Here is a 10,556-nt window from a genome sequence, read left to right as displayed (position 1 = left end):
CTGCGCTTCTCCCACGGACCTTCAAGGCCCTGCCGAAGGCGGCGAGCAGTAGCATTCCCACGTTACCAGGGCCAAAGCAAAGGCACCAGGAAGTGACTTGCCTCAGCTGGCAGACCAGCAAGGGAGCCAAGAATTTGGGTTTCCTGGCTCTTAAAGTCTTATTTATTTGTTCATACAGTCAGAGGTCTGGCAGATCGCATTAGGAGAGCCAGGGTGCCTGGGATAGACTATTTTGTCCAATTAAACAAACTGAGCAATGAGTCATTCAAAAGCATCTGGATTATTTTGGTAAAATAAATGAGAGAGTTGTGTCCCAAATGTAGCAAGCCCATCTGTTATGTATTAGTTATACTGTTAAAATAGAATGGATATATTCTGGTGGGTTTTATTGTTGAGGAAGTTCCCAAAGCCATGAATGAATACAGTTTCTATAGGCTGAAATAACTTTCTTCAGTCTTAGCAGGTGTGCTACAAGAGGGAGAGGACCGCTTCTTTCAGATGTTCAATGAATTAAGAGAAGTGGGGGAGGAAAGTAGCTGGTGAAGAATAAAGAGACAATAGTACTAGGATAAAAGTTCACTGCACTAGACTACTCCAGTATTTTTACTTCTGTCCTTGAGCTTAAGGGAAACACGGGAATTTCTGCACATCACTGACCTCTCCCACAGGATTGGAAGGGATTTCTGACCCCCACATCATATGATTCTGCTCACAAGTTTGTAAATTATATTTTAAGAAGTCAGTTTTAAAACATTCTTTTGGCAAGATTGGAGTACATTACTTAACCCTTCCAAGTCTTTGAAATCTTCTAGTTACTAGCCCAATGACCAGCTCATGCCAACAGTAGGGTTCTTTTTAGCTGTAATTCTTTTCTCTCCTAAATCTGCTATTTTTCATACTAATGTATTTATAGGGACATCCTGTGTCACATCAGCCTTCTCTCCAGCACCCTGTTCATCCTATTAGCCCTCTTCTAAACTTGCTCCTGTCTGAATTCATTGTTCTTGAATACAGATGGCTGGAGTTGTATATCAGAATTACAGAACATACTAGTATTGCAGAAGACATCCCACCAGTGCCAAATAACATCTTTAAAAGATTCTTGACTAGGAATCTTTTTTCCTGGTGCGTGCTAGTGTTTCATGTGCCTTTTCCACAGCCACATGATTGTAATAAATTTTGTTAGTTGCAGCTTGCATTACCCAAGATTGGAACTCATTATTTGAAAATTACAAAGGACTTGATTTTATTGATTGCAGTACCATCCCATTTGAGGTACTTTCAGATGTTGAGTTCTTCCTACCTACTATTCTGAGCCTCATTTTATTAGCACCACCTCCAAATTTTGCATTACCTGCAAATTTGGCAAACTACATTACTAACCTTAGTTTGCCTTGCAGCACTCCACCTTGTTTCTCCCTTTCATTTAGCTCCTCATCTATTCTACAGGAGCTCTCTTCTCCTGTATCAAGTTCTAACTTTGTGTATGGTACCACATCAAATGTTTTGCTAACCTCCAGAAAGATCCCCCAGTCTCAGCATTTTTGCTTCTTCGCATACATGAGTGCATGTGCGCACGCACACACACTTTCTCCTTACCAAAGATAGACAAGTATCTCAGAAAGAGATTTGTGCAAGGCTAAATCTATTTTGCCTTTTGTCCTGGATAGCTGCATAGGGGTTTTTATTTTCTTCAGAACAAAGTCTCACAAATATTGAGGTTCAGCCTAGCGGGTCTTCATTACTTGGCCTATTTTTTCCACTCTGCTTTCTCTAATATTATTCCTAATAGTTAAGTGGCTGGGGCTGCTATACATTAGTGTTCCCATTTAAGAGCTCAAATGATATCACTAGACCAGTTGTCTAAGCTGACATAGAAGATGGAAAATGATAATTAGATTTCTCCATTCTTAGGAGGTGATTACAATTCTCCAAGTCATCACATACCAGCCCATTTATATAATCCTGTTTTGTTTGTTAAACTTGTTTGAGAGTATTTAACTTAAGTTCACTTTCCTTCTTAGTCATATGTATCACGCCCAGAGAAACAAGTCTTTGAAACACACACGCACTCATAGAGGTATAACATACATTACACTGACACGCCTTTAATCTCCCACTAATATCATCTTTTTATCTGACAGAAGGGGAATGGATATGAAGTCAGTCACAGGAGTAAGACAAATGAGGAAAAGAAAACCTGAACAGATGTACGTGGCTTGTTTGTCCAGGGAATTTTCCTGTTCCCCACCATCACTTCTCCACTTCTCTGTTAGAGCCCTAAAACAAGAAATCTTTTATTTTATAGCCCCAAGAACTTCCTGGTCAGTACCAACATAGAGTTCCCCTTTCTCAACAGATAATACAAACTACAGGAAAACTTACAGGCTAAGAGGAAAGAGATTGTAATGTTTTAGTATAATCAAGTAATCGTGAAATTAGGACTCTTCCTGGCTACTGTTTCTCCATTAGGTAGGAGAGAATAATAGTTACTTTCCTCCATTATGAAATCTAACAAATATTTCTGAAGCTTTTAGATCCTTAAATGGAAGACACAGTAGAAGTGATTGGTACTTACTTATAGCAGAATGAAAAAGGTACTTCAGCAAAAGGATAGTAGAAAAATACCTTCATCACAATTGGGCAGTAATACAGTTCTTTTAATGGAAACTCACAAATCTACTTTATCCTCGTACTTGGAAAGAAATACTTTAGCCCTTTACATAAATTCTGCTCAAGAAAGTTTGAAAAGGGTGTTCATTAGTATCAGCCAGCCAGCCAGCCAGGTGGCCAAATCTGCCTTTACTATGGCTTGGTTAATCAATCTTAGGGCTACATTTGAAATCTGCTTATGTTTTTTTCTAGTGATTTTTACTTAGTTTCTCAAATTTATACCAATCCTTCAAAATGCTTAACAATATTACAAAGTGGATTAGTGCTCACTAATGACTACTAACTTGGATTCCAAACAGGTATTTTCCCTTTTTTCTAGATTTCCTTGCATGTTGATGTTTTGGGCACTTGTTACATATCCCTTGCTCACTTATTTAATGATTTCCTTGCAAACAAGCAGAAGCAAAGAAAAAAAAAAAAAGGCTTTAGTAAAAAGATGTTCAGATGTAGGCACAATATTTGGGTACTGATTTTTGTGAAATAACTGTTGATTTCTACAGTTCAAGATATTGCACATTTAAGCATTCTAACCAGTCCCTTGGGCTGGGAGTCAGGTCCCTGTTTTCCAATCAAATCTAACCATGTTATCACTGTAGCTCTAGGACAGTCCATGCAAATCTTGAAATATATTCCAGATCTACCCTCAGCCATACCACAGTCAGGAATAAAACAAAACAACCCCCCCCCCCCCAACTCTTTAATATTAAATCTGCTTCCTACTTCTTCCCTCTTCCTTCATACAACATTGCTTCTGCTGTACTTACAAGTCTATTAACAGTAAACATAAGTTAGCATGGTAAGTTAATACTATAACAGCACTTGTTCTTAGGGAGAAAGGGACCACAGAGACAGAATGATTTGTTTCAGCAATAGATGGTAGAAGGCTGTAAGTGGGGGGAATGTGCATTCTTTCCCTACTCTCATATTTTCAGTATATAATCTTTGAATATAAGAGTTCATGAAAAATAGGTTCCTACAGGTATCATTATTCCTACAGGCATCATTATTTTAGTTTGCTCCTGACTCAAACTTTTGAAGCAAGTCTCCTCATTTTCTCCACTTACTGCATTTTAATTTACATTGCAGAGAGGTCTCAGAATGCTTTGTTTCACCCCCAAAAGAGTCCAAATTGGAAAACACATTGCTAAAATGAACTCTAAATGCTAATGAGCAGCCAGTTCACAAACCAGACATGAAGCAGAAGAAAGTAAAACCGCTGAAACACATGTAGTGAGGGAATTGATGTGCTCATAGGGGGATGCACTGTTTGGTAGTATAGACATAGTAAACATTCACTTTCCAGGTTTCCTTTCCTACCTCTAGGAGAAACATTCATATTGTGTGGACATTGTGGTGTTTGGCTACCCATGGTTGTCCTATTTTGTCAGTGACCTGGTTAACAAATACTGAAATCCAACTTTAAATAAACAGGGCTCTCTTCATAATGGATATTAGTACTCAGAGTAAATTCTAACTTACCTTGTGGCTTTTGAGTCTTTTTTTTTTTTTGCCAGAACTTAAAACACATACACACCAAACATATACACACACAAAGCCCACTCTGAATCTGATGAATACTTATGTAGGATAATCAAGATAAAAGTCCTCCCTTCAATACATCTACCCTACTTTCAGTCCCACTACTGAAGCAGGTCACCTGTATCAATATTCTTGGTGCTTTGCTGCATTTCTTTTTTTGATTAAAGAGAGGTTTGAGATTGCACTGTGCTATAGCCAGAAAAAGGAACCAAACCACTGCTATTGGGTTTGGCATGGCTTGGGGCATGCAGGATTTTCTCCTCTACTACCCCTTGGTAAATAACTTTTTATTTAGCATCTCTCATACAACGTGATTAGGGCAGAGACTTGCAATTGCCCCCAAAAGCCATAAGCACTGGAAAATTAGGAAGAAGTAAAGAAAAGAGTATGTGTATAAAAGGTGGTAGCAACAGAAATGCAGTTAGACCATCAACACTGGAAAAAGTTGAAAGCCATATCTAGAAACAGAACAGTCTTCCTGAAATGCTGACTATTAAGGGGACAACAAAAACTCGATAAAGGCACTGAGGAAACATTTGCCTCACCATTGCCTGCTATAGCTTGTGTTTCTGAAATCACTTACCCTGACAAAGGGCTACAAAGTCACAAAGCTCAAATTAAAATGAATATAATTCAATGAGAACTTACCAGAAGTAATATCATCACTATTACAATGTGAACCATGGTTTGTGGTACTGTCCACGTTCACTGAACTGAATTAGCCCTGCCCTACAGGATGTCTGTCTTTCCAGAATGCTGCCAGTCCCTTCCAACAAAAGCAACCCAAAGACCCCAAGATAGCTCTCCAAATATATTCTCACTCTTTTGCTATCTTTTGCCAAAGAGGAAAAGGAATGGGTATTTGGAAAGGGAGACTAATGTAAAATTGCTGTGTTTCTAACATTTATTCACCAAGCTAATTCTGGATATGTCATTTGTTTGTTTTTATTTCCAAAGTATGTTTTCCTGAAACCAGTTCTTTTAAGCTGACAGCTGTTCCTTCGCTGGATTACATTACGTGAAATGCCTGTATATTTACCAATTACTCTCACATGTATGGTTCATGAAGTTTTCCATGCAGAAAACAGAGGCTTTGGAAAAAAAAAAAAACAACAAATGGGAAGTGCTATTTTCAAAGCACATTAACTTTTTAAAAACTTCATCTGCAGTATGTTCTGAAATGGAACTTTCTTATTGCTCTTCAGTTTGGCCCCTGAGTAACTGTATTTCTTCTTAGAGTAAGCCTGGATACAAAAAAAGTCAACTGTTATATTTCTTTTTCCCTTTGTAATATTGTTAGTCACACAAAAAGATTCCTGTTTTCTGATAAGAACTACTCAAGTCAAAGTACCCTATATTTACCTCCCCCCCCAGCCCCCCCACCCTCATATAAAAGTAAAAACAAACCCAGTTTGTCTGTAATTTTCCCCTTCAAAATAATTTATGAAGCAATGAGACTTGGATTTTTATTTGTATAAATTACACAACAATTATAGTTTTCTTTAAACAATGAGACGAGTCTGTATTTAGCACTTCAATCATCGTTCTCAGTGTTGGAAATGTCTCTGATACTGATGGTAGAGTCTTATAAGAAGGAGAAATACTGAAAAAGAAAAAAAAAAGAAAAGAAAATTAATCCTCTTTTGCTGAGTTTTAATGAATTACCAGGAAGTTAATATGTTAACTTATATTTCTGCTCATTCCCTTCTCCAACAAATTTGGGAACTGAATTCAAGAATCTGTTGCCCATCAGCTCTCGCTTCTCATGACTACTCACTTCAGGAAGTGCTCTCAATATACAGAATGAAAATAATCACCATATAAAAGAGCCTTCTGAAATGGCAGAAATTAAAGCAGAATTTTATTGCTTTAAGTCTTCAAGTCTTAGTTACTTTACTCACTATTATTCCTACATTGCTGACAAATTAGTCAGTCAGGTTAATTACCTTTATATTATTACTTCAAGTCTTTCGGGCTGTGGTTCCACAGATGCTTTTCCTCAATCTCAAGCAATGCCTACTTAAGCATTTTCTCCCCTCTGCCTGATTCCTGGCCCACTACACATCTCTCTGTTGAGCCAGTAAAACTGTTGGTGGGACTGCACTATGAAATGGTCCAGGTTAAAAATAAATTTTGTTTTTGATATAGTTATTTTTTAATCCAGATCTGGTTCACTATGGGATTCGGCAAATAATTTCAACAGTGCAACTGAGAGGGTCACAAACACGTAGCAAGGGTTGAAATGGCTTAAGCTGCCTTTGATCCTAAGATAAAAGTCCACTCTGTCCTAGTAAAGATGTGTCAAAATTTATTTTTGATACATGAACACAGGATTAAGAAAGAGGTTAAGCATGTAAATTGGGAAATTTATAGTAAAAAAATTGTGGGAACCATAAACATTTTATATTTCCAAGACAACCAAGTCATAATATTTGTGCAGACTACTTTTACTAAAAACCCACTACTGTAAAAGCAGCATCAACTGCAAGCTGCTACACTGTAGTTCAAAAATGTCACTACTTAATAAGGACTGAATATGATTGCATTTGCATGTAGAATTTTAATCCGAGCCTGAACCAGATGTACTTGAGTCTTCTTAATAATGTTCTTCATTTTAAATGAGGTATTACAGTCTAGCGAGATTGATAGCCACAGATAATAAGTTAAACTGCACTAATCAGTGAGATGTTTATTTAGCACTAACAGCAGCAGTACAAACTGTCAATAATATCATAGGATAACTCAGGTTGTAAGGGACCTCAGAAGATCCATAATCTGACAACCTGTTCAAAGCATGGTCAACTATAAGGTCAGACCAGGTTGCTCAGGGCTTTATCCTGCTGGATCTTGGAAACCTTCAGGACAGAGACTGCACCACCTCTCTGGGCAACCTGTTCCACTGCTTGACTGCCTCAGGGTGAAAACGTTATGCCCAGCCTGAACCTCTCTCTGTTTCAACTTATGCACATTGTCTCTCGTCATCCCACTGGGCACCACTGTGAAGAGCCTGGCTCCATTTTCTTGATACTCCTCAAAGGTACTGGAAGGCTGCTGTTGGGCCCCCACAAAGCCTTCTCTTCTCCAGGCTGAACAAGCCCAATTCCCTCCTGATAAGGCATATGCTCCAGCCCCCTGACCATCTTGGTGGCCCTTTGCTGAATTTGCCCCAGTTTATCATCGTCTTTCCTGTAGTGGCAGTCCCCAAACTGGATGCAGTGTTCTAGATGGGGTCTAAACAAGTGTGGAGTAGAGGAGGATCATCACCTGCCCCAGCCTACGGGTATGCTCCTGTTAAGACAGCCCAGGATGCTGCTGGACACCCCTGCTGCCAAGGCTCACTGCCAGCTCTACCAGTTGCATTTGCTGTCTACCAAGGCCCCCAGGTCCTTTTTTGCAAAACTGCTCTCCAACCAGTTAGCCCCAGCCTGTATTGTTGCACAGGATTCTTCCTTCCCAGGTACAGGACTTTGCATTTGTACTTTTTGAATTTTATAAGGCTCCTGTTGACCCATTCCTCCAGCCTGTCTAGGTCCTCCAAATGGCAGTATCCTCGAGTGTATCAACTGGTCTCTACAATTTGGTGTTATCTGCAAACTTCAAGAGCAAGCACTCCTTTGCCTCCTCCAGGTCATTAATAAAGACATTAAACAGGCCAGCTCCTAGGATAGACCCCTGCAGTGCTCCACTTGTTCATGGCCTCCAGATAGTGTTACCCATTAACCACTACACCCAAGTTCAACTAGTTTTTTACCTATCTAGTTGTCCGTTCATTTAGATCAAAATGTCCTACCTTGCTACATGAATATCGTGGAAGATGGTGTCAAATGCCTTGCTAAAGCTAAGGTAAACAACATCCACTTGCTCTCCCCTCATCCACAAATCCAGTAGTTTTATCACAGAAGGCAATCAGGTTGCTCAGGCATGATTTACCCTTGATAAATCCATGCTGGCTGTGCCCAACCACCTTCTTTTTGTGCTCAGAAACAGGTTCCTAGAGGACTCGCTCCATGATTTTCCCAGGGACCAAAGTGAGGCTTCAAAACTGCCATCAGCTTTGAAAATACTCCAAATTAAAACAGGATTAAAGGATAGGTAAATAAGTTTTAATGTATAGTTTGAAGAGATCCTTAGAATGGAAAAGAAGTGACTACATTAAAATTTCTCCCCACTTTGTTCTCTCAATCCCCAGATTAATTAAAAACAAAAAAAATGCAAATTTGACTACTGGACAAAATGAAGAAAATGTTGCCCTAAGAATTTTTTCAGAGGATTACAGCCACATGGTAACTGAGTGTTTAAACTACTATTCTGTTAGATCAGAAATAAACTACTGTGTGTGTGAACTCAAATCTTGTCTCATCAATTCCTAAACAGTGTTGAAAAATACGGTGGATTATTTACCAAACCTATCATTCCTAAGTCACTGTTAAGTGTAGATTTAAATTTGACACATAAAAAGTCTTTCATATTTTACTCCCATTTGATTTCCATACTACAAATGCCCAAAAGAGCCAGGTGTTGCTTACAAGTGATGCAAACGTGGCTCATCTTGATGCCACTGCCTTATTTTTTTTCCTATGGGCTCCAGCAGCTTAACCACTCATTTGAGTGCAGCACCTTATACTTCTCATAAGCCTACGCTGGGCTGGCTGAGGAATTTTGATAAATTCAGAAAATGACAGTTTAAAATGTATTGGTTTGCATTTAGCCAAGGACCCCCAGAAATGGCCCAGATGAACAAGCTCTCTGATAAGAATTATTTTGGCAGACAATTCTTCCTTTGGCAGCCCCTTTCCAGCATCATCCCAACCCTAACTGTAGGCCACACTATTCTGTGGAGTTTTTGTAGGAATAAAGTTACAAATTAAACAGTGCAAAATCCAGATGGACCTCTGCTATATTGTCAATGGAGGAAGGATGTTGGATTTCATCAGAGAATTAGACTGAACAGGGCCTGGCTCAAGTCTGCTGAAATGTGAATGCAAAAATTTTGGGGACAGGTTTGTGGGATAGAGAAAGACTATCCTTGGATACAGCCATGTGGGGACAGGCCAGAGGCAGGCAACTATCATTGCTGGGCGCAAATTCTTAAAAAGCCCAAATCTTAAGCTTTAAGAACTGTCTGATTAGTGATACCAATACAATATGCCAATTCATGATCAGCTCAAAAGCAAGTTTTACTGCAATCCCATCTACTGTTTAAGTATCATATATAAGCACACTTCTAAGATTCTATATAAAAAACCCGGAGCTCCCCCACATCTCTTTCCCCAACCATTTTGACAAAACAATTTACCTTTTTAGATTCATCCAGCTCCTTGCTATTTTGCTAAAAGCTTCAGACCCTGGTGCTGTCATTGCTTCAAAATCAACCAACTGAAATGCAACAAAACAAAAGATCTTCAGAAATGAGAGAAGTTTTAAATTCTGTAATTCCACAGAGTTAATTCTTGAATATTCTCAATAGTTAAATTCAAATTTAAAACTATATCCTTCTTTTTGTGGTAAAATACATTTTTTTTAAAAATCATCTCTTAACAAGACATTTATAATAACAATTCAGTGCCAGAAAATACTGTAATACAGGGCTGAAGACAGACAACACCCAATTAAAACTGAGGTATTTCTCATTGATTCTACATACTGTATTCTGAAAAATGCCAAAATATAGTATCACCAGAATGGTAGATTTATACTGAGCTTTCCAAGCATTCTGTATTGCTTCTTTCCCCAATGGATTTTTGGGCAAGTTTTGACTACACATAGCTAAGACATCCAGGCAACTTCGTATCTACAGCTGATAAGGTGTTTTCAATGAAACAATGTGTAGTCCAAGACAGTAGTTCTTTAATACTGAAACATCTAACTTGAAACATTTGGGGTTCAGTGGACTTTGGCTGAATTCAAAGGTTCTGAGAGAACCTACTCCTGGTGGGTGAGGAATAAGCTCACAAATTGGTTTATGCATAGACTAGTTTGTCCCTCATCACCAAAGAAAGGTGTTTGGAAGTCAGCAGGCATGCCAGGCACTGAAGCTGTCTGCAGGTTGGTGTACCCCATTGCAACCAATACTGGATGCTATACTGGCCTTGGCTACTGGCAGACCTGCCAGTAGAACAAGACTCTCTAGCGCTGGACAACTTTGGCTTCAGAGAAGTCTGATAATGCATCTTCTCATAAGCTTGGGACTAGAAATCCCCTTCTAATGAATCTGGCAAAAAATCCCAGTTTCATTCAATTGAAAAAAAACAATTTCTTCCAGCTGGTGAAAATTTTCATAAAAAAGGTTTTGTTCCAGTTCAGGCACAGAAGTGGCCCCAAAGTTTCCTGTAAGTCAGAAATCC

At 38.8% G+C, this 10,556-nt stretch overlaps 1 protein-coding gene across 5 annotated transcripts in view; it reads right to left on the bottom strand.

The window, feature by feature from the left end:
• Positions 1-5,664: 5,664 nt before the first annotated feature.
• TTC13 (tetratricopeptide repeat domain 13) overlaps positions 5,665-10,556 on the bottom strand; it is a 51,334-nt gene continuing 46,442 nt past the window's right edge. For all 5 annotated transcript variants that reach the window (XM_067293415.1, XM_067293416.1, XM_067293419.1 and 2 more), the window contains 2 exons: positions 9,509-9,588; positions 5,665-5,815 (listed from right to left, as the gene is read on the bottom strand). In XM_067293415.1, the coding sequence (XP_067149516.1) occupies positions 5,692-5,815; positions 9,509-9,588 (204 nt within the window). In that variant the 3' untranslated portion in view covers positions 5,665-5,691. The remainder of the gene's footprint in view (positions 5,816-9,508; positions 9,589-10,556) is intronic.

This window comes from Apteryx mantelli, chromosome 3, assembly GCF_036417845.1.
Source record: "Apteryx mantelli isolate bAptMan1 chromosome 3, bAptMan1.hap1, whole genome shotgun sequence".
Taxonomy (NCBI): domain Eukaryota; kingdom Metazoa; phylum Chordata; class Aves; order Apterygiformes; family Apterygidae; genus Apteryx; species Apteryx mantelli.
The sequence above is the reverse complement of the archived record's forward strand: the minus strand, read 5'-3'. Positions and strand labels throughout refer to the sequence as shown.